Source organism: Sciurus vulgaris (assembly GCF_902686455.1).
Source record: "Sciurus vulgaris genome assembly, chromosome: 8".
Classification (NCBI taxonomy): domain Eukaryota; kingdom Metazoa; phylum Chordata; class Mammalia; order Rodentia; family Sciuridae; genus Sciurus; species Sciurus vulgaris.
Window position 1 is genome coordinate 135956335 of NC_136468.1, and position 24452 is coordinate 135980786.

General features: G+C 55.2%; 3 protein-coding genes across 5 annotated transcripts in view; 2 read left to right on the plus strand and 1 right to left on the minus strand.

The window, feature by feature from the left end:
• SART3 (spliceosome associated factor 3, U4/U6 recycling protein) overlaps window positions 1-1221 on the minus strand; it is a 37437-nt gene extending 36216 nt beyond the window's left edge. The window contains exon 1 of one of the 3 annotated variants that reach the window (XM_079151310.1): window positions 865-1221. In XM_079151310.1, the coding sequence (XP_079007436.1) occupies window positions 865-1179 (315 nt within the window). In that variant the 5' untranslated portion in view covers window positions 1180-1221. The remainder of the gene's footprint in view (window positions 1-864) is intronic. The other 2 variants (XM_079151309.1, XM_079151311.1) reach the window with 2 other exon arrangements.
• Window positions 1-24283, plus strand: part of FICD (FIC domain protein adenylyltransferase) — a 67265-nt gene extending 42982 nt beyond the window's left edge. Inside the window, exon 3 of the transcript XR_013765758.1 lies at window positions 24268-24283. The gene's annotated coding sequence lies outside the window, so the exon portion shown is untranslated. The remainder of the gene's footprint in view (window positions 1-24267) is intronic.
• Window positions 2542-8815, plus strand: ISCU (iron-sulfur cluster assembly enzyme). Its single transcript, XM_079151465.1, has 5 exons — window positions 2542-2707; window positions 4090-4203; window positions 5054-5164; window positions 6722-6800; window positions 8319-8815. Exons 1-5 carry the CDS (start codon window positions 2594-2596, stop codon window positions 8399-8401), a joined length of 501 nt encoding a protein of 166 aa, XP_079007591.1. The 5' UTR covers window positions 2542-2593; the 3' UTR covers window positions 8402-8815.
• Window positions 24284-24452: the final 169 nt, after the last annotated feature.

Below are 24452 nucleotides of genomic sequence, written 5' to 3' on the forward strand. Positions count from 1 at the left end.
CCGACCAAAGGCGTCAACAGCTCTCCAGGTGCCCTGGCCACTCACTTATCCGGGCAATCACTCCCCTCGCCTCTTCGGGACTAAAGGAGACACAGGTCCTGCTGATACCAGCCGCGGGGTGTGCTAAGCCTTCGCCCCCGGTTCCCCAGTTCACTCCTTTATAAACACAGTCGTCCCTTTATTGATCCCAAATCATGCTAACTTGAATTTACCATTTATTTTCTTCTAGGACCCCGGATTATACAGGAGATTTCACCACCTCACAAGGTCACAGATCAGAAACCACACTGCTACTCTGTACTAAGTGACAATTACACAATGCAAAACCTGTTGCTCCCAACCTGCAGGGCTTAAAAAACTCGCCCAAGGACACGCAGGAGTGGAGGAGTTTTAGCCTTGCAGACACGAAACCCCTTTCCCTTCCTACTAGGATCTTGCGTCAATATTTTTCCCTCCTATAACGAATTTCGTCATCGTCGTTAATCCTACAGGAAAATACAACTCTGCCAAGTAAGCTTTTATTTCGACTGTCCAGCCCACCTTAAATGTGTGGTAAAGACCCCGAGTCCCGGGGTTGTTTTAAGAGCACAGGCAACACTTGCAGGAATTGCTGCCTTGAGATTCCACGAGCCTCAGTTTCCTCCCCTAAAACCGGGCTAACCCTACTTCCCTCTCGGGGTCCCGGAGAGGACTCAATGGGACCACGCTTGCAAAGCACTGGACCCGCACCGCCCAAGCCACACACGCCACATTGGTGAACAGCGGCTTCGCGGCCTTGGCGGTTTTATGGCCGCTCGAGGACCCAGGAGACGGCCCGGGGCCCGGGAGCCTGGGGGCAGGAGCCCGCCGCGCGCCCGAGCCCACCTGCTCCTCCAGCCGCTCGATCTCCAGCTGGTTCTTCTCCTCCTCCTCGTCGTACTCCCACTCGTAGTCCCCGGCGGAGCTCTCCGCGGAGGAAGCCATGGCGTACTCCTCGTCCCCGTCGCTCTCGCTCACACCTTCCTCCTGCTGGTCCCACCCTGGCCCCATGGTCTTGTACGTCGCAGCGGCTACAGCCCGCGAGAGCACTTTCCTCCTCGTCCTAGCCGCCTTGACTTCATCTTCCTCCCCCTCAGCCTTGGGCCCAGCCGCGGGCTCGGCCTCCGGCTCCGAAGCCGAAGCTGCGGTCGCTGTCGCCATCTTGCGTTTCCAGCGACTCCCGGGTCTTCCCTGGGCCGCCGAAGACCCGCTGAAATAGAAGCTGCCTAAGGCGTTCGCCTGACCAAAACCCCGCTTTCTTGCCACCGACAGAGAAACTGGGAGCCTTGAGTGACTGGAAAATTACGAAATACAGGCAATTCGTATTGTTTTTATATATCTGTAAAAGCCCCTGTCAGAAAACAATCAATTAAGTAGCCGCGTGTTCCGTCACAACCTCGGACAGAAGTTGGGTCTTTGGACGGGAAGTGAAGGTCACAGAGGAAGTTATAGAGGGAGCGTGATGTATGTAGTTAAGGGTTTTACACCATCTTGAGGAGGTCAAAATGATTGTTAGAACAAATGCTTTACTTAATACCTAGTGCGCCCTGGCACATGATTCAGTCCCAGCAACTAAGCCTCAAATGCAGAGAAAAAAAAAAAAAAAAAAGTCTTCAGGGAAGGATCGGCTGTACTATTCATGAAAAAAATCCGTTTCCCAAAGAGATTCCTCCCCCTTATGTAATGCCTGGTACCTAGTAGGCGTTAAATACCCATGTGAATTTGCCGGTTTTATAAGATCATATTTTGCAAGACAATATTAATAAATTAATAAGCATTGCTTTAGAAACTGTTAATTGCCGTGCACTGTCGTGTAAATCGTGACTGGTTACTGTAATTTTATAGGAATATTAAACACATATATACCTTTTCTTTTAATCAAATCATGGTGCTCCTTTTCTCCTTGATTAAGATTCCCATTTTTTGAAGTAGGGAAGTATTGGTGTTTGTCTATTTATTGCCTTTACCCCTCATTATCAAACTTTGTGGCAAGAATAGCTTTCCGTAGGATTCCCCGGGGTCTCGCAGAGCACCTTGACACACAGTAGGTACTCATATTTGCGATGATGGAAGAAAACACTGAATTAGTACAAAAGAGAAGATTCAGGCTTGGCGATCTGACGTCATTCACCTAGGGTTACAGAGCTAGTAAGGAGCTGAATCCAGATTCTACCCCAAATCCCAAGCGAACCTAAGTCTTTGAGCGACCTTGGACAAGTTACTAAACAGTTCTGAACTTCGGTTTCCTTCACTGAAAAATAGGGTTAGGAAAGGCGGACTCGATAGTCCTCTGCGCCGCGTTTCAGCGGTGGGTAACTTGAACGTGGACTTGGGTCCAGTACTGCAGCAGCCTGAGAATTCTCGTGCGGAATCCACTACCCAGGACAAGCCCCCTTCGACTTCAGACCTTCGGACTACACGACCCGTCCGCGCCCTCCCAGAGGCGTGGCCAAGGCGGGGCCAGACCGCAGAGCAGGAGGGCGCAGGCGCAAAGCGCGGTGACGTCAGAGCGACTCGGCGGGCGCGCCCCTCCCGTCCCGGTAGCTCTGGTCCGGCGCAGGCGCGAGCCGGCAAGATGGCAGCGGCTGGAGCGGGCCGTCTGAGGCGAGCGGCGTCGGCCCTGCTGCTCCGGAGCCCGCGCTTGCCCGCTCGGGAGCTGTCAGCCCCGGCCCGGCTCTATCACAAGAAGGTACGGGTGGGCAGGGGCCGCGCGGACCACTGAAGGGACCCAGGCGGCCCGGCGCCCGACGTGTCCCTCGGCTGGGAAGGGAGGCCGGCTCCGGTGCCTCGGCCTGGACGCCCTTTCCCGGCCGCGCCGTGACACTGTCCGCAGCTCCGGTACCAATAACAGCTCCCGACGACGCGGCCGCGACCTCCTGCGTCCCAGCTGTAAACGTGCCACGGACCGGGAGGGAGGGTCCCGTTTCTCTGGCTGTCCCGAGTCCGGGGAGACCAGCCTGCCGCTGCCCAGGCTCGGTGCCCGGCGCGAGCCACGGCCGCCTGCTGCTCTGCTTCCCCGGATGGGCAGGGTGGGGGGCCCGGCCTTCCCTGCTAGAGACACCGTGTGCGGAGTGGTGGCCACGTCGGCCCAACACGGGGGACCGTTTCTGGCGATGCTGTTGTATCGGAGCTCAGAGCCTCCGGAGGAGTCAGGCCGGTGACCAGGAAGCATGTCAGTTGTTTGTTTGGGGTTTGGGTGCGGGGGAGGAGGGATAGATGCATCGTTTGCAGCCCCCTTGCCTTTTGGGGTGTAAAAGCCCCATAACAAGAGACTCATTCGGGAACCAGAAGGCCGTGCATGAACGTGGAGCAAAACGTCCTGGTAAGACCACCTTGTGGGTCCTGGGAACCTGGAGTCAAAATCCTTGGTCCACAGGAAAGTAGGGGACGATTAGAAGATCGAGGTACTTATTGCCAACTGGCAGGCAAACCTCAAGGTTATTGAAGGATTGTCTGTGCCAGGGTGGAATATTTATTCTTGTTTTGGCTTCAGCACTTTAGCCGAGGGCTTCTCTCCTCCCGCACCGGGGGGTGTGTTTTGTTGACCTCCTGGATGGCCAGCTTTTGGGCACCAGGGCGCGCTGCTGCACCAGGATGTTCAGGGCCCGAACTTGAGCAATGGCGCAGTTTTAAATAAACACAGACGGATTCATTCGGTAGCCGTGTTCCTTCTGTATCTGTCACCTTGATGTTTCTAAGAAAGCCTTTCATTCCTGGACCACTGTTATTTTTAGAATTTTTAAGTAATCATTATCCTTTGAGATCGGATTTTACTGGAAAATAACACAAACACTGTTTGAGCCTCAGTCTGTTGGTATAGATGTGTACAAGTCAAGTGATTGATTGTGGTTGGAAACCCTGTGGAACTAAGACATGACTTCATTGATTTATTTTTTTAATCTCCTACAGTATCTCTAATCTCTAAAGGTAGGGGAGGAGGTACAAAAAGAGTGTGGGTCACAAATGGCATGGACATGAGTGTTGACCCTCCTGTTCAGCTACAGGTTGCTGACATCAAGGTAGACCAGATGAGGAGAGTGATCATGACTCCTCGCAACCCTGTCATTTCAGGTTGTGGATCATTATGAAAATCCTAGAAATGTAGGATCCCTTGACAAGACATCAAAAAATGTTGGAACTGGATTGGTGGGTGCTCCAGCGTGTGGTGATGTTATGAAATTACAGGTACCAGCCGGTTCATCTTTAATGGCAATAATAGGATTCTCTTTTGCTTACACAGTGTTTCATAGCTGATAAAGCATTTGCACATATATCATTTCTTTTGACCTCCTTCATTCAGTTGAGATGGGATGAGTCTGTTACACGTTTTTAGAACAGGGACTTAATCCTAGTTCCGCTAGTATGGTATGCAGCCATTTTCTGAAGTAGAAAACTTTACTACTCACTGTATCAGTTTAAATTCCACCTTCAGCTAAATGAAGCATCGTGTGGATTTTGCAGTCCCCAATGAGATTAATAAATGCAGTAAATGAAATATCTCCCCAAATTGAAAGTAACATGAAGGTAGTGGATTGCACTTTGGGTACACCATAGCTTTATCCATAGTCTCCTCCTTTATAGTGGGTAGACTTGCCAGAGGTCTTCATACCTGTCTTGGAAAACAGAAAAATCTTGAGAGAGAATCACGAAGTACAATTTGGTGCCCAAGAAAAAAGTATTAACCAGAGACTTTGGTTGCAGATTCTTGAGTGTTTAAGGAAACACATAAGCAAGCTTCCCCAAATAGGACTTCATAGCTTAAAAAAAAAAAAGGAAAAAAGGCAGACTGAGTTTGGAAAGAAAACTAGGATAGTTTTCCAGGTGATCTTTACCAGCTAGGCCTATGTAGTTGTTCTAAGTTTCAGTTTTCATCACTGAGCTCTTTGAAACTAAGCAAAGTGGCTGATGAACTTCCAGTGTAGACAGCAAGCCCAGGGCTCGTGAAGAAGGCATCAATGAACTCCTGAGTGCCCAGCTCCTGGGTTTCCAGAAGGTGGCCAACAGATTCACCACTTAATTCTTGTCTCTTTTCTAGATTCAAGTGGATGAAAAGGGGAAGATTGTGGATGCCAGGTTTAAGACATTTGGCTGTGGCTCTGCGATCGCCTCCAGCTCGCTGGCCACTGAGTGGGTGAAAGGGAAGACGGTAAAGTTGCTCACACATTTGTTAGAATCCAGTCATGTTCTCTGCAACCCTGGCTCTCAAAGAGTCTAGTGGGTCAAAAAAAGAAAGTAACCATGATTTCTTCAAAATACCCAAAAATTTTTATTCTGATTTCTCCCCATCCAGATGTTGATTACATTCCTCACATTATGGACTATTTTGTTAAGTGTTTGGGAGTATTTGTTGTTGTTGATCATTTTTATTTGGGGGTTTGAGTGGTGTTTTGTTAATTTTGTAGAAAAAAATGTCCCTTGCCTGTCCATTCCAACAAAACAGAAGTGAAAAGAAACCCTTGACTCTCTCAAAGGCTGCTGATGTTCTGGTAATTTCTTAGGACTCTGAGGCCAACAGGGTGTTGTGAAGTAGTTATCTTCTTGTTTATTTCCTCCCATCCTGTTTCAGGAAGGACTCCAGGTGGTTTACAAAGATTGGGAGATAAACTAGCCTGTGTTAAAAGAGGTATTTAAGAACCAAGAACACAGCAAGAGTGAAGCACAGTAAACAAATCAGGGCAGTGATCCCGGTGACTGCTCGACAGGCCCTCGAAAGACAAGAAAGGGCCAAAATATCTTTTGCATCCCCTCCACCAAATCTTCTTTGCGCAGCAGCTGCAATGGTCTGTGAAGGGCTGGACTTTCTAAAATCCAGTTGCCGTTAAAGCCCTGCACCAAAACCAACCTGCAGTGTGCTGCAGGGGCCTGGTTCCGGGAGCCGAGTCACAGAAGAGCATGCCCGACACACGAGCCCGCTCTCCAGCAAAGCAGCCGCCAGGCCCCGTGCCACCTGCTTCCTGTGCTTCTGGGCCTTTTGGCTGGCAGGTTCCTGTAGGCCAGGAAAGCACAGGCCTAATCCTTTCTAGCAGGAGGTGGCTCTAAAGTGATTGGTCAAGAACTGTTTTCAGGGAAAGGGGAAATGAGACAAGGCAAATGCACTCGAAGGCCCTGGCCTTCAGGGGCCCCTTCTTTAACCCCTAGATCTTCCCATCTGCGTTTCTAGGACCAGCCAAAGAGTCTGGCTGCTAGGGATGTGTGGCTTCTCTCTCTGCAGTGGGGCCTTGTTCCTCTTGAGCAGGATCTGCCTGCCTCCAGTCTTCCCAGGGCTCCTTCCCCGGCCACAGGCATCCTCGTCAGCCTATCCGGAGGAGATTCTCGACTTCAGGCAGAGCATGAGTCTGACCTGAGCTCTCAGCCAAAGCCCTGCATAAGCACATAGAAAATGACCGCCTTTTAAAAAAGAGGCCTGTTGCTGACCTTGAGCAGATCCCTCAGAGACGCCTCTCGGGGTCTACTGGCTGGTGGGGGCCTTGGCTTCTGTGCTCACCCAGACAAGCAGTGCAGGTGTGTGTACATCAGATTTGAGGGTCCCCGCTGCAGCTCTGGCTCACAGTGGAGTCCCGAGAAGGCCGGCAGTCCCATTCTCAGTTATTAAGCAGAAATTGCCCCCCCACCCTGCCTTGGGGGCCTCGTGGGCCTGCCCTTTTTATTGTCTACCCTCATAAAGTCGTCACTAAACTGCTTATCTTCCCCTTCTGCCTCTCAGGTGGAAGAGGCCTTGACCATCAAAAACACAGACATCGCCAAGGAGCTCTGCCTTCCCCCCGTGAAACTGCACTGCTCCAGTGAGTCTGCTCTCCACATGTCCACATGTCCAGCAGGGATACTTGGCGGTCATTTCCACTTGTATTTGTGACAGAGTCCTTTTAGGTCATGGAGCCCATCTGTACAAGCACCAGAGAATCAGAGCTCATGGAATCTGTCTTTACAGTTCAGAGGGTTAGAGCCCCAGGGTCTCTCAGCCCGGGGCCTTGAGAGGCGTGGCAGGAGGTGGTGTGCACTGGGAGCCGCACCAAGCACTTGCTGGGCATCGTTACAAAACCTCAGACATCCCCGAGTCCACAGTAGGTATCAGTACCCTCAGGTGGAGGCACCCAGGTCACACAGCTCACAGTGGGAGAACCGTGATTCAAGCCCCATCTTTGATCACTGTGGTGTTCCCACCATGTTGTAGCAAAGTTAGGACCAACAGAGGAGAAAACTCAGCTTTCGACAACGTCCTGTGCATCCTGTGTCTCATCATTTCCTGTCTAGGTCTCTCTCCTGTCAGGCCTGCATCTGGCTGTGTGGAGTGACTAAGCCCAGTTGTACCAAATCCCCTCCACTGTCCTGAGAAAGCCACGTGCCTTCAGATTGACACTGGCTTTCCAGTTCCCTCGCTAGGTCAGATCCAGTGCGGGTCCCATCCTCTCCCAACCTTCTCAAGGAAGGAGGGGATAAGGAACAGTAAATAGCGCTAACACACTGCCAGGGCTTACCAACAACGAGTTAGAAACGGCACAGAGCAGCCGCTGCCAGGGCGAGGCTCCCGGGAGGGCCGGGTGCTGGGCTGCCTGCCGAGAGTTCTTCCCACTCCAGCTGGGATTGTGCGTGCTCACTAAGAAAGCCGTTACCTGTGAACTGAACACACAGTCACAGCCATTTTTTTTTTTTTAAAGTTGTCAATGGCCCCTTATTTTATTTATTCACATGTGGTGCTGAGAATCGAACCCAGTGCCTCACCTGTGCGAGGCAAGCGCTCCACCTGACCTCAGCCACGGCCTCAGCCTGACCTCAGCCTTTTAGTTTGGCCTTCTAGCAACAAGACCCTTAGCTGATGCTCTCTCCTGTCGCTCCTCGCTCTTGATTTTTATCTTCCCTATGGTCTTTTAATATCAATTCTTGAATAAAAGCTTTCAAACAGATCACAAAAGGGTGATGTGCAGCCCAGCATGACTGATTTCAGGCCGGCTAGCCTTGACCAGCCTCAGCTACATTTAGTCTAAACTCCATGGACACAGACAGAACATCTGTTGTGTCCCAAGTATGAGACACTTCCTGTAAATCCACTCTCCCAGCAAGGAAAGCTCAACTATCCCAGTTTAGAAAAGAAAGTAGATTCCAGAAGGCCGAGGAACTAGCCTCTTGTCCCAGGCATGTCAAGCCCAGTCTGTTTGCAGAGCCACCCACAGGAGTCACCATGGGAAGTAGCTGGCCTCTCACCCCGACACCTGATGGCCACCTGGCTGGGTCACTGCTAAGGCCCCCCAACACCTGTGCCCTTCAGGGTCTATAAACAGGCTCTCTTCCTTCCGTGCTTGTAGTGCTGGCAGAAGATGCAATCAAGGCTGCACTTGCCGATTACAAACTGAAACAAGAACCCACGAAAGGAGAGGCAGAGAAGTGAGCCCTCGCGGCAGCTCCGAGGCGCCTCGGCTGCTCACGCTGCCCCGCGCACACCTGGAGATACCAGAGGAAAGCCCTGCGAGGTCCGCACAGTATTTGCCATTCACATTGTGACTGATGCAAGCAAAATACACCCTTTAATTGTCCTGAGCCCTGTGATTTCTTTCAGCTCACTTTTGTTGCCTTAATGCACTTAATGCATATTTTTAATTATATGTATGGCCTCGGAACTGAAATCGGCAACGAAGTCTTAAGTTTTGAAGCCTGTGATACGCATAAAATACCTAATTTTACCTAAATCTATTTTAGGGAAGATTTACAATAGAATGCCTTAGTCGGATTATTTGATAGAAATAATTATACATAAAACAGCTGCATGTGTAGATATGTGTGTGTAATAAAGACAAAGAATGTACGACAGTGGGTTTTCTGTGGCGAGCCTTATCTCTTGGTCCCTTCGTCACCCTGAATGTCCAGGCCCTGGGCCACAATGCCATGCAGCTTTCCCAGCAGGCTGGCCAGTAAATTCAGGCTGTATCGGATTCTTCCAGAGCCATGGTGCTTTATGAAACAGAAGTGAGGGAAAGGTTGTTTGCTCTGTGCAAAGTAATAGGCTGAGTCTTGACAGTCGTTTAATCGTCTCATGGTCTCTGATACCAGAAACGACTGGGGACGTGCCTCGGTGGTAGAGCACTTGCCTAGCGCACAAGAGCCCTGGGTCCATCCCCAGCACTGCAAAAAAACTGAAATCTGAGAAACATTGGCTGAGGCAGCACCATTAACCTGGGGACCGAATGCGCAAAGAGCCCTTAGGGAATGAGTCTATGCTGCAGATCTCCAGGTTCGGGCTCTGTTTGGGTCTCAGCAGGTCTCCAGAGCCTGCTGGGTGGTTGTGGAGGCAGGTGGGCCTGGCCACAGGGAGGAGCCCTGTCCACTCATCTTGCTCAGGTAGCAATACTGAGCGGTGCCAGGAGGGTTCTTAGCCGTCCCTGGCTCAGGCGTGGATGACAGGCGATCCTGCCCACTGCCCCTCCTGCCCTCGGCTCCCTCCATCCTGAGCTACCCAAAGTCACAAATCTCAAAGGAGGCTCTGCTCTCAAGTGACAACTCATTGAAAGATCACCACAGTGAACTGATGAAGTAAGATGAGTTTGTCTTTCTGACGGTGACTTTTCATTCAGACGGACTGGCTGCCTTTAAATACACCTCCTTTATTAAAAAAAAAAAAAAAGATGTGTGAAGTGCTCTGGGTTCTAGTGGAGAGAACAGAACTTCAGAGGCTGTTCCCTCCACGGTCCGGAGGAGCCCGCAGCCCAGGTCCATAAGACACTCAGTTAGAACCCGGGGTAGTGGGCAGGGAGGCACGAATGGAGGAAGGATGGGTTGTGCAGGGGAAACTGAGGGGCAGGGAGGGACTAGGACGAGACCCGTTATCACCCTGTGCACAGGCAGCATCACAGGAACGGTGGAACTCGTGGACAGCCAGAGGAACGAAAGTCGTGCCCATTTGTGCACAATGTCAAAGGAAAAAGGAAAAGAACCCGGTGGACCTGGGTGGCAGGCCCTCTAAGCCGGGCGGCCGCTCCCTTCCTCACAAGTGGCAGTGCCGCAGTCCCCACCTCCGTGATTTTTAAAACGACATCTGTGTTCCGCTGAGCACCGAACAGCACTCGTTCCGCACCTCCGAGGTAGCGTGGACAGCAGAACCGTGTTACCCGCCCAGCACGGCACAGCCAGGCGGCACGGTGCAGCCACAAGAGACGGCATGTTCTTCAGAGGGTCCTCCTGAAGAGTCCCTCTCCCAGACACATCTCGTTGGAGCCACACGAGGGCATCGTGTGCCCTCCATCCGGCTCAAGCTGGGATTCTGCCAGCACGAGACTGAACCCCAGGCTCCACCACGGACCTGCCTCTCCAGCCCTTTTGATTTTGAGACAGGGTCTCACTGTGCTGCCCAGGTCGACCTAAACTCCCATCCTCCCGCCTCAGCCTCCTGAGCCGCCCCCCCACCACGCCTGGCTTCAGGTTGAGATGGCGGCGTGCACCACCTGCACCCGGATCCCTTACTTCTCTTTAGCCCTCTCAGGTGGACGTTCTTTCAAACAGGACCCTGGCGGAGAGGCCGACTGAGGGAAAGCTGAAGTGCAGAGGATTGGAACAGAGCAAACCGCTCCACGCGCAGGAGTGTGGCAAAAGAGCCCCGCCGTTAGGCACGACCATAGTGCACCGATTAAAGCTTTTCAAAAAGAGGTCAACCGACTCTCGCACACCAGCTGGCTTGGGCTGCGTGGCCCAAAGCCCAAGCTGCTGCCCCACTGCCCACTGGCCGGGCACCCAGGGCCCAGCCGGGACTCCTGTTCATCCACACAGCGAGCCCCGTGCTGCTGCCAAGCGCCGCGGCCCTCACCCCATCCTGGCCGTGACTCAGTCGTCTGAATCTGAGCTCTGGAGGTGGGGCCTGGGCCCGGCATCACCAGGGCTGGGTGGGCAAGTGGGCAGCTACATGGATGCGGAGAAGCGGGTGGTCGGAAAACAGGCGCAGAGAGGTGAAACGACTTGCCCAGGACACCCAGCAAGGAGGCGGTGGCTGAGCGCTCTGCTACCTCAAAGCACCGCACCGCTGCCAGGACCGCCTCCTCCCTGCTCTCGCCTCTCCTAGTTGTTAGTCCTGGATTTGGGCCACTTGGGACCACATTGAAATGGGCGGTGTTAAAAGCTCACACTTAGTATTGCCTGTAAAAGCCACGTGTCTCTGTGGCGGGTTTTCTTAAAACGCCAAGCAAACAAGGGCACCTTTGAGGCCCCTGGACTTGAGGCGAGGCCAGACACCGTGTTCATCACAGGACAGGACAGAAGACCGCGAGGTCGCACTGAGTCTTGGGGAAGCGGGGGACCCCCACAGAGAAGCTCCAACCCAACCAGAAGGTGGATGTGGAGCACAGCCCCACCAGGGGCGCTTGGTGGCCTGGGCTTGCTTTCCTCACCCTCCAAAGTGACATCAGCCAGCCTCTCAAGGCCCACCCTCCCCCAGGGAACCATCTCCACGCAGACAGGCAACAGCTGGGCATTAAACAGCGCACTTGCAGGACTGGATCCGATGCTGGCTGCCGCTGTGGCCCTGCACAAGAGACCCCCTCCCAGAGCCACATAGGAATGGTAATAGTGACTACCCAGCCTGGTGGGGTGCCTGGGAGCGGAGGTAACGCCTGTAGAGCACATAAAAAGCGTTCATTGTCATTATGGCGGTTCCATCATTACGGGTAACACTTCAGCCTGACGGGACGCCAGGCACAGGTGCTGGGTGCTTTATATAGGTCACCTCGTTCCTCTTCACAGAAACCCGGAGTGCTGTGAATATCCCACAGACACAGAATGCTAAGCAACGGGGACTCTGATTCTCATCCCCACTCTGGTGATCTGTCCACGGCAGATACTTAGGCAAGTACTTACCTGAGCCGGGCTCCCCCTTCCCAAGCTCAGGAGAGCAGCAGCGTCTAAGTCACAGGATTGCTGTAGGGCCAGGTGACCGTCCCGTGCAAGGGGGAAAGCACAGCAGCCCACAGGCAGTAAGCGCCCGACACACATGAGCTGTCACCACCGCATGCCCGCCACCTTGGTCCTCATCCTCACCGTCAGGGTCCCCATCATCTTCATGATCACAGTCATCAACTCGCTGCCATGGTCATTGTCATCGGACACTGTTAGGCACTGAATTGTGTTTCCCAAAATCCACGAGTCAGATCCATAATCCACAAGGCAGCTGTATTTGGAGATTAAGTTCTCCAGGAGGTAATTAAGGTGAAATGAGGTCAAGAACGTGACCCTAATCCAATAGGACTGGTGAACCTCTCCGTACACTCTTAAAGGGAAGGCCAAGGGCGGACGGAGCAATCATCTGCACACCAGGAAAGAGTCCTCATCAGAAACAGCCTGCAGGAGCCTTGATCTTGAACTTTCCAGCCTCCAAAATTGTGAGGAAATTAATCTCTATCATCTAAGCCACATAGTCTGGTATTTTATCATGTAGCCTGAATAGTAATGCAATCACCACCAACACCACCAACACCACCACCATCACCAACATCACCACCACCATCATCATCATCGTCACCATCACCACCACCACCACCATCACCATCACCAACACCATCACCATCACCAACACCACCACCATCATCATCATCGTCACCATCACCACCACCACCACCATCACCATCACCAACACCATCACCATCACCAACACCACCACCATCATCATCATCGTCACCATCACCACCACCACCACCATCACCACCACCATCACCATCACCACCAACACCACCACCACCACCACCATCACCAACATCACCACCACCATCATCATCGTCACCATCACCACCACCACCACCATCACCACCACCACCACCACCAACACCACCACCACCATCACCAACACCAACACCAACACCACCATCACCACCACCACCACCATCACCACCACCACCACCATCACCATCACCACCATCACCACCACCACCACCATCACCACCACCACCACCATCACCATCACCACCATCACCACCACCACCACCAACACCACCAACACCACCACCATCACCAACACCAACACCACCATCACCACCACCATCACCAACACCAACACCATCACCATCACCACCATCACCATCACCAACGCCACCATCACCACCACCACCACCATCACCACCATCACCATCACCAACAGCACCATCACCACCACCATCACCAACACCAACACCAACACCATCACCATCACCACCATCACCATCACCAACGCCACCATCACCACCACCAACACCAACACCAACATCACCACCACCATCACCACCACCATCACCACCACCACCACCACCACCATCACCACCATCACCATCACCAACAGCACCATCACCACCACCATCACCACCACCACCATCACCATCACCACCATCACCACCACCACCACCACCACCATCACCATCACCAACACCATCACCATCACCAACACCACCACCACCATTATCACCATCATCATCACCACCCTCATCATCATTGTCATCATCACCATCACTGGTACAGATGGAATTCCCCAGGAAGCCACCCCTGAGATGGAGATCAGCATGCAGGGCATTCACCAAGAGCGCGCCTGCGACCCACCTCTGTGGACTGGGCAGAGGGAGGAGGAGGGCAGCCCCATGGCCTGACAAAGGCCTCAGTCCACCAGGTGACGAGCTCAGAATTCGACTCTCCACCCCTGCGGCGGGACCTCTAGCCCTCAGGCTCTGTAAATTCATCAGGCTTGGGTTCAGGACTTTATCTTCGCACTCTTTTTCCCAAAGAGATGTTCAGTTTCCAAGCAGAGGAGCAGGGCGATGCTCACCAGCACTGAATCAATCCCGGGAATCCCAGGCATCCACGGGGCTCGCCGTCTGGGGCAAAGGGCTTTAGGGGGTGCCTCGAACTGTCCCCTTGGCCCCTCAGCCATAGACTCTTGCTCACTTTCCCACAACAGCAGGGCCCCTGGGGACTACCTCCCAACGAGGGGGTGCTTATCCTCTCTAACCCCCAAAAGGCTGTGGACAGCATGGCCCAGCTTCCTGGCAAAGCCTGCTTGGGCAGCCGCCGGGGTCTGAGTCTCCTCTTGACCTTTCCCACTGTTTTCAAGGGAGCTAAAACAAAGGACCTTTCCTGGTCCAGCAACTGAGCTCAGAGCCTCAAGGGAGACAGCCTGCGACGGGGAGGCCTGCGCTGAGGGTCATGAGCAGCCTTGGCCCTTTCATTTCTCCTGTTTGGAAAACCCCAGAGAGGTTACCTGCAGGATTCAAATGAGATTCCATGGAGAAAGTGCCCAGTGCAACCAGGTACGTAGTAGGCGCTTCCTAAATGCCCATTCCTCCATAGGACAAGCCCTGGCACAGAGAGAGGAAGTCAGGATCTGGCCAGCCCCAGCCTTACACTGAGCAACAGCTTCCATCCCAATCTGTCTCCCTGGCCTCCAAGGTCTGACTCATCCAGGCTCTGCATACCTCTGGCCTCACTCAGCCCAAACCTGTCCCACCAAGCCTCCTCTGCTGTCCCTCAAACGCACCCAGCTCGTTCCTACCTCAGGGCCTTTGCACTTGCTCATCACACTGTCTAGAACCCTCTTCCCCGGAGCTTTACAAGGCTGCATGCTCCAGTTGGGTCTCACCTAAATGTCATCTCCCAGGCAGGTTCAGGACCACCTTGGCCAAGGTGAGACACAAGTCACTATGTGTTTGCTCCACATGCCTGACACTCTGGATCTAACTCACTGTGGAAGAGCACGTCGGAGCGATTGACACCAAGTCTCTCTGAAGCTTGGCATAATAGGAGCTGCTCTGTGGTGGGGGTTCCTGCCCACCATGGCTCTCGCCCCTGGTCAGGGCCCTGGACAAAGCTCAGGAGCAAGACACCCATTCCCAGCCCCTGGGCGACTCTCTCTCCCTCTCTGCTTGTAGTTTGTCTGCAGAATGAGGCACTTGGACCCCGGCAGCAATGTTCCCTTCCAGCTCAAACAAGAAGATTCCACAGGCTCGGGTAACTCCCACTGTAGCCAATAACCAGGTCCCGCCAGACCATGATTCATCTCTGCCGATCCTGCCTAGCAACCGGCCCTTCTCCCCTCTCCCCAAACCAAACCACCCCCTGAAAAAATCCCTCCCCCACCGCACACTGCCAGCCCGGCCCCCGCCACCCCAGCATCCTGGGGAGGAATGGAGGCCTCAAGGTCCCCTCCTGACTGTCTGCCACCAGCATTATAATCCAACCTCAGAATGTCTCAGCTCTGTCTGGAACAACTGGGGGAAGCCGTGTCCCCCTGGGATTAGGACCGGAAACAGCAGCAGAAGACAGCCCAGCAAAGTGCTGACCCAGCATGAAGGGAGCTGGCTTGTACTTGATGCCCGGCTCCCAGGCCTGCGCGGGGTCTGCATCTTAGAGGGCGAAAGACAGGCAGGGCCAGGGGACGCGAGGAGGGTCCCTGCCGCTGCCCAAGGCTGTTCTCATCCAGTGGCCCGCGGTATTGTTCCAGTAGAGACTGGAAAGCAGTGGACAGACTTCAGTGCCCAGGGCTGACACAAAATCCTGGCAATCTCAGAAAAGAAAGACATTTCCTCAACTTGATGAAGGACACTCACCAGAAAACCACAGCAAACATCTGGGCTCTGACAAAGCTTTGGAAATATGCTCATTAATATCAGGATCGAGATAAGGATGCTGATGAGCAGTACCTCTAGGAAGACCTCCATGACCTTCACCTCCGCCTCTACCACCCCCTCCACAACCACACTGTCACCTCCTCCACTATCACTTCCACCACTGTCACCTCCTCCACTATCACCTCCACCACTGTCACCTCCTCAACTATCACCTCCACCACCATCACCTCCACCAACATCACCTCCACCAACATCATCCCCACCACCATCACCTCCTCCCCTGTAATCTCCACCATCACCTCCACCACCATCATCTCCACCACTGTCACCTCCACCACCATCACCTTCTCCATCACCTCCACCATCATCTCCATCACTGTCACCTCCACTATCACTTCCTCCACTGTCACCTCTACCACCATCACCTCCACCACCATCAGCTCCCCCACCACCTCCTCCACCACCATCACCTCCACCACCATCATCTCTACCCCCCTGTGTCACCTCCACCAGTCACCTTCTCCATCACCTCCACCATTACCTCCACCATCATCAGCTCCTCCACCATCACCTCCACCATCATCAGCTCCTCCACCATCTCCTCCACCATCTCCTCCACCACTGTCACCTCCACCACCATCAGCTCCCCCACCACCTCCTCCACCACCATCACCTCCACCACTATCGTCTCTACCACTGTGTCACCTCCACCACCGTCACCTTCTCCATCACCTCCACCATCACCTCCACCATCATCAGCTCCTCCACCATCTCCTCCACCACCATCACCTCCACCCCTGTCACCACCATTACTGCCATCACTTCCCCTCTACCATCATCTCCTTCAGTGCTGTCACCTCCACCACCACAACCATCACTTTCAGCACCACTGCTTCCACCATCACCACTTCCGGGATCACCACCGCCACCATCTCTCCCACCGCAGCCAGCTCTCAATACCCAGTCTGATAGGGTATCGCTCTGGCAATTGCCCTAAGAGCCCCACCAAATAACTGCTGTGAGGCGCAGGGGAAGGAAGCGGTGAAGCGGCTTCGGGCACTCGGGCCACCTGCCATTGCTGTCTGTGGGATGAAGAGTCAGGTGGACCCGGCTGCAGGCCCCTCTGGGCGGTCACCTTCCCCGAGGGTGCAGCGGCCGGAAGGCTGAAAATCACAGACACGCCACAGCACAAGAGCGGCTCCAGCAAGCACCGGAATCCTCTGTGGAGCGCAGCGGGGGACCAGAACCCCAGCAGCGAGCGCGGGCCGCCTACAGCTCGGCTGGCAGACCCACAGTGCGCGAGGGCGGACTGCGCTGGCAGGGCGGTCGTGGAGCGGGTGACCACCGGCACGAGTCGCCCGGCGGCACCTCTGCCGCGCGGCGCGTGTCCGCCCCGACCTGGCCACGCCGGCAGGAGCGCTCCTCGTGTGGGCGAAGGCAGGCTGGGCAGGACGCAGGAAGCCAGGCGGAAGGGCCTCCGCTCCGCCGCCCGCGACCTCCCTCGGGGAGCACACGCCGCTCCGGTGGCCACACCTGACCCGAGGAACCCCAGCTGGCTGGGTACCAGGGAGGACCACCGCCCGGGAGCCAAGACCTGTGCACCGCCTCAGGGCAGCCCGCGGGAGCTGGAGGCTCCGCCCCTCGGGCAAGCAGACCCGCCCACGCGGAAGCGGGGCCCCGGGCCACGCCCAGGCTGGGCCCTCCTCCCCGTCCACCAGCCGCGCCTGTGATCTCGGCAAGTCTCCCGCCTCTGCATTCAGCAACCGTGTGCTGAGCAGAGACCGGTCCTCGCTCGCGAAATGGAACTGATCCAATCAACTCCGCAGAGATTTTTTTTTTTTGGGGGGGTACCAAAGATTGAACCCAGGAGTGCTTAACCAGTGAGCCCCATCCCCAGGCCTTTTTGTGTTTTATTTAGAGACAGGTCTCACTGAGTTGCTCAGGGCCTCGCTAAGTTGCTGAGGCTGGCTTTGAACTCGAGATCCTCCTGCCTCAGCCTCCCGAGTCCCTGGGATGACAAGCCTGCACTACAGCATCCAGCTAGCAGCAATTTTTCACATGAAATCACTTATGTGGAAAGTGAATTGTGCCAGAGGCTGAGGCAGGAGGATCACGAGTTCAAAGCCAGCCTCAGCAACTCAGCGAGACCCTAAGCAACTCAGTGGGACCCTGACTCTAAATAAAATACAAAAAAAGGCTGGGGATGTGGCTCAGTGGATAAGTGCCCCTGAGTTCAATCCCCCATACGGGGGAAAAAAAAGAGAGAGAGAGAAGCAAATTGTGAACTATCAAGTGTATTTCCCTTCCAGGCCCTTAACCCTAAACAAATTCTCTCTGATAGCCTTATTCAAGGTCAAAGCCCCGAGCCTTTCCGCATGGGTCCTCTGTTTCTTCAACACTCCCACAGCAATGAGCAAGAGCGGTTTCCTGTTTTGCACTTATTCTAAATAATGCTGGCAGGACATCCTCTCCATCCACCTTGGCGCCCACACAGGTATTGCTGTAGGCTGGCTCCTGAAAAAAAAAAAAAAAAAAAAAAAAAAAAAAAAACCTCTTGTGAAAGGCAAGAACAAGCACATTAGTAGAGACCACCAAAGGACCCTCCAAACCTACCCGAGTCTGACAGTGCAAGGAATCAGGCTGGGCACAGACGTGCTGTCCTCCTGTTGGTGGAAGGACTCCAGAGTGTTTTTAATCAGCCTTTCTCCCAAGCCGTGGGGAAATTGGCCTTTGGGCACACTGTGCTTGATTTAGGTTAGATACAAAAAAGGACTTACTGAGGATGCAGGATTGTTGGATGATGGAGAAAGGGAACCAAAGGTCTTAGGAGATTTTTTTCTAAGGATCTCTTAAAATTGAGGAGGGGAGCAATTTGATCTCTCTGGGAAGAATAAAGAGTGGTTTCTCCTAAGACCTTCTTGTGACTCCTTCTATTTAGGGGAAAACAGCATCCTGCAACCTCACCCCCAGATTAACAACAACACCTCACACGGGAACACAGTTCGGGACACACCTGCTGGCTCCATTTCAGGACCAACCTTTGCTTTGTTGGAGATGCAAGCTGAGGCCCAGAAAGGGCAAGCAACTTGCCCCAGGTGGCACAGCCAAGGAGGAGGCAAAGCAAAACCTTCCCCCTGGGGCTCCCAGATCAGGGCCAGTGACTGCAGGGACCCCACCTTCATGTTCATGTCCCTGGACAATCCCAGGCTGTGGGCCTGGACTCCAGACCCCAGACCCTCAGCATCTCCCCATGTGCAGCATGGTGGGCTGGAGAAAGAGCAACCAGAGTCCAGCAGACGCAGCTTGGTCACCCACCAGCCGCCTAGGATGGCCGCCTCAGGGCCTCCCCTCCCGCAGGGGACGTGCAGGGCGCCGAACTCCAGCGTGCCACCCCACGTGTGTTCCCTCCGGGGCATGAAGCAGGCCGAGTCTGTGAGCAGACAGGAAGGGCCTGACCCGGCAGCTGGCTGTGGTCAGAGCTCCTGGCGCCCTTCCTCCTGCAGACCTCCAAGGACGGACGCAGCACCCGCAGCTGTGAAGACACCGGCTGTCCCCAGCTGAGCTGCGGGGCCCTGGGGAAGTCTGGACGCACTGGCCTTGAGTCCCTGACCCCAGTGCACTCTGCGGTGTGTGTTCGTTCATTGCTGGGATTGCAGCACTGGCCATGGAGCCCAACAGCCCCAGGACAGTCAAAGCTCAGCTCAGAGACTTTCTGGCTGTGTGACCTGGGGCAAGTCACTTGACCTCTCTGAGCTTCTCTGTCTCTCCCTGCAACAAGCGGGTCATGTCAGTTCCTCCCTCGGCCTTGCAAGGAACCCATGTAAAGAGAGCGCTAAGTGCCCTGCCTGGCGCACAGTGGTGCTCAAGAAGGGATAAGCCCCTAGTGCAGAGGTTCAGACGCTGAGGAAAGACTCAGGGGGCAGAGGGGATTCCCTGGAGACCCTCGCGTCATGACTCACCGGGGCAGGTCAGAGGAGGTGTCAAAGTCCCCCGGTGTCACCGTCCCTCCAGCTCTCCTGCAAGGGCCCAGCCTTCTTCACGCTCCCTTCTCAGCATTTACTGAGCACCTACTAGGTGCCCAGCCCGACCAGGATCTGACCAGCAGGGTCTGAAGGAGCAGCGGATCCGGGGGCCTCCTGGCGCCCCCTGCAGGTCAGGACCTGCGCGGTGTCAGAGGTGACGCTCTGAGAGGGGCAGACGCTGCCTGAGGTCACACGGCCTGGGTGTGGGAGTCGAACGCAGGGATTTGAACCCCGTCCCTGGGAACCTGAGGCAGATGCCCGCCTGGTGCTCTGCGGCCACCGTACCTGGAGGACCTTCCCACCCAGGGTCCATGTGCCTGGGACGTAGCCCAGGCCCCTGGAGATGGACCCGGCCTCCGCTGCCGGGAAGCAGCCCAGGCCTCTGGACTCCCCCACCCACCCCTCCAGCCACAGGGACCCGATGACATCTACAATCTGGTGCGGTCACCGCAGGAACAGTGAGATGTGACCCCTGACCCCACCCCTGGGGGGTCCCCTGGCTGTGGGCACCGTTCCAACGTCACCACTGTTTCCAGGACCCTCTGCTCCGACGCCCAAGAAACGCCGGGAAACCTCTCAGACTCGCTGGTCTTATGATTCCGAAGCTTTAGACTCGACCTGGACAGAAGAGCCGTCTCTAGAGGACCAGGGCCTTTAGAGACAGGGGACGTCCTCTTTGCTCTCCCTTGGGCGCCGCCAAGGCCGCCCGCTGTTCACGGAGCCCCCACGGGAGGGCCCGCTCTGAGCACTTTAAGTGAACGGACTCAACTCCCATCAACCTTTCGAGGTAGCTGCCACCATTATTCCCATTTCACAGATGAGGAAACCCGGGCCCAGAGAGGTTCAGTGACTTGCCCAGGGTCACACAGCCGGGAAAGGGCAGAACTGGGGCTCCAACCCGGGGCATGGAGGCCTGCACGCCTCTCCACCGAGCCACACTGCCCTGCACACCCGTAGGTGTGAGCCTCACGCCTTCTGTGCGGGGCCCGAGGAGGCGGGCCGGGGTTGTGGCCCTGTATCCCATCTCCCTCTTGCCTTTTTCTGTCCCCAGTCCCTCCTCCCCCTCAGGCCTCTTCAATTGAGTCTGGCTCCCCAAATCCTAAGGGAGAAACCGCAGTGACCACCCCAGGCCCGGCCCTCCCGCCTCCCAGGGCCCCAGGTGTGGCTGCAGCACTGTGGGGTCACCTGGGGCCTCTGGAGATTTACAAGCAGCCTATTTTTGACTTTGCAGCTGCCGCCATAAGACCTGGGCCGTCCTGGGGGTACGGAGCAGCTGGGATGGACCCTCCCGCCGGAGCCAGCGCCAAATCCTCCTGCTATTTCTGAATCCTGAAACTAAAACCTCCAGAAGAAACGGCCGATCCCTGTCCCGCTGCAGATGACCCCACAGAGGGGCCCCGGGTGAGCCCCCTGAAGTCGCTTCAGCTCAACGTTCCCGCGGTCTGAGGCTCCATGAGCCAACTCCTGGCTGTGTGATCTTGGGTAAATTACTTCACCTCTCTGAATCTCCATTTTCTCCCCCTCCTATAAAATGGGGTGAAATACTGACCATCTCGTCAAGAAAGTTGTGAGGGGGCCAGAATGTAGCTCAGCGGGAGACAGCTGGCCCAACGTGTGCGAGACCCTAGGTTCCACCGCAGCACTTTTTAACCGAGGATTGAACCCGGGGGTCTAAACCACTGAGCCAAGTCCCCAGCCCTTTTTTATGTTTTATTCAGGGACAGGGTCTTGCTGAGTGGCTGAAGCTGGCTTTGAACTTGAGATCCTCCTGCCTCAGTCTCCCTAGCCGCTGGAATGACAGTTGTGCCCAACACAATTGTCACCCACCACCACCCGGCTCATCTCCAGCACCTTTAAAAAATTTTTTAAAAAAATTTTAAAAAAAGGAATTTTTGAGGAAGAAACAAAACCACCAATAGCTAATCACAGGTTTGTTTTCCGTGGCCTCAAACTGAAAACGACCCAAACGTCCATCCAGGTGAACAATAAGCAAAATCATGCCATGTCACACAGTGGGATTCTACTCGGCAATAGCAAGGACTGAGCTATTGATGCGTACGATAACAAAAATAAACATCAAAATACGTGGAGTGAGAGCAGTCAGGCAAAAATGCAAACATGCTGTATGACTCCATTTATATAAAAACCCAAAGAATACAAATAAAGCTGGGCGCGGAGGCTCACGCCTGTAATCCCACAGCGCAGGAGGCTGAGGCAGGAGGATCTCCAGTTCAAAGCCAGCCTCAGCAACTTAGCGAGGCCCAATGCAACTCAGCAAGGTCCTGTCTCTAAATAAAATATGAAGAAGGGCTGCGGAGGTGGCTCAGTGGTTAGGTGCCCCAGGGTTCAATCCCCAGTACAAAAAATAAAAATGAATAGAAAAGAGTCATAGAGACAGAAAGCAGATCAAGATGGCCTGAGGCTGCAGGAGGGAGGAGGAAGGATAGGAGGCGTGAGGAGGGATTTCAGAGGGCTCCGAAGAAACTTTTGGAGACGACAGGTGTGTTGGTTATCTCGGTTGTGAAGGTTTCGTGGGATACACGTATGTGGAGAATCATCAGCTTCTACACTTGAAGAATGTGCTTTTTACCGCGTACCCAGCGTATCTCAGTGAGGCAGGACCAAATCTCTCCATCAGCACCAGGCAATTTATAAATGGCGTTATTCCTATTACTGATCATGCGGTGGCCTCTGGACAATTCTTTGACTTGTCATCTCCTCCACCAGAACACAGCCTCAGATCTGTTTTCAATGTGTCCCCAACATCTGGCACATAGTAGGTGCTCATTAAATAGTCATGGTTGGCAAAGAGTCAATGAACCTGTTACTTTCTCCTAGGCCACCTCAGAACCCAGAGGGTTACTTAATCCCAACTGGAGACGATCCGCCGACCGCAAACCTCTATGAGAACCAAGGAAGCTCGGACCAAGGCACCTTCAGAGGAAGGAGGACTGACCAGGGTGGAATCAGGAAGTAGGAGCCACAGTGGAAAGTACTGGACACTAAACTCATGTCCCCACCCCATCCCCAGAGGGGCTTGTGCTTCAGATCGTAGAAATGATTTAAAATGAGGTGGTAGGTTCAGCCCTGGGTCCAAATCCCAGCTCTGCTGGGCTGTGTGACCTCAGGCAAGTCACTGAACCCCTCTGAGCCTGTTTCCTCGCTGTGACTGAGGGTGACGGCGTTGCTCAGGTGTCCGCAGGGAGCGTGGTGAGCGCCAGGCAGGCTTATGGGTAAGCAGGCAGGCTGGCCTTCCTCCAGCCTACGCCCTTGAGTGCGCACATACAGAACACCGACTGTGTGCGGGTACCATGTCGAGTGCCAGGGAGGCTCCAGGGGACGGATCTCGGGCCCCTCTCCTCGTGGCCTTTGCACCTTAGCAGCGACAATTGCCCAATTCCAGACGAGGTGCAGTTTTACAATCCCTGGGACAGCGGGGGCCTGTTTGAGCCCTGGCAGACTCTGGGCCCGGGATCAGTGGGGCCACCTCCCCTACCCTCAAGCCCCTTCCACCCCTGGACAGCCCGGCCCACACCCACCAGCCAGGTCCCCCTCCCAGCTCCCTGGCGGCCCCAGCCAGCCAGCTGTACACCCACCAAAGGCCTCTTCTGGGTAACCCCGTACAGATGTGGGAGCAGGTGGGAGGGGCAGGGAGCAGAGGTGGAGCCCGGCTGCCGCCCGGGACCTCCGTCCATCGTCCACCCTCGGCGTGGACCAGATACTCCCATGGGGCTGCCGAGGCGCCAAACTGGCCGAGTGGGCACCTGACAGCACTGCCCTGGGTCTCAGTGTCCCCATTTGGGATGCCCGGATAATGACCAGGGCCCACGGCTGTGAACCTCAGTGAGTTCAGACGTCCAGTGCTTGAAACGGGAGCTGGCCCGTGACAGAGGCTGTTCACTGTGACCACTGTCATCGCTGAGTCCAGGGACGGTGGAAGACAGCTGGGTGGGGCTGTCAGGGGAGAAACCCAGAGGAGGGGACCTCTGAGTAGAAGCGAGGTGTCCAAGGGCAGGAGGGACAGCAGCTGGAAACGCCCAGAGACCAGCGAGACTTTGACTCCTGCCCTGGGGTTCCAGTCAGCGCCTCAAGCCAGCCCAGCCCGTCTCAGGGGACTCCAGAAGCCTAAGGCCACAGCCGCCCCCTCTCGAGGGCCTGGCTGAGCGTTCTTGGGGGCTGCTGTTGGAGCTGGTGGCCCCGAAGTCTCCCTTGGGTCTGTCTCAGGGAAGCCTGATGCCCTCCCCAGCCACAGAAGCTCAGGGACAGGGAGAGAGCCCCTGGGCGCAGAGAGGCGGAGCCACTTAGCCAGAGCCACACAGCACACAGGTACTCAGGCTGCGCATGTGCGCCTTGGCTGCAGCTGGAGGGCCGGGAGGGCCGGGAGGGGCCGGGAGGGAGGGCCGGGAGGGCCGGGAGGGAGGGCCCTTCCCCACCGAGCAGGACAGAAGCCATTGTGTGTTAGGAAACCCAAACCAGGGCCCTCCCTTCGGACGTGGGGCGTTAGCGGGGAGGCACTGCAGGCCACGGCCTCCCTCCCCAGCGCCCTGGGGACCCAGACTTGCTTCCAGCCCAGCCACATCTGGATTCCAGCTGGCAGCTCCCAGGACCAGGGCAGAGCGGGAGAAGTCCCCATAGGAACCTGTCATCGCGGGGCGAGAAGCAGCCAGGAGTGTGGGGAGAGAGGCCCAGCCGGGCTGGAGGGCCTGCAGAGGGGGTGGCATTGTCCTGAGACCCTTCCCGGAGCCCAACCACCCTCAGGGCATGAGCCACCCGGGGCTCCCAGGACGGCCCCTGCGGCCTCAGGAACCGGGAGATGGTCCCAGCCGCCCGGCCAGTCGCAGAACCAGGGTCTGTG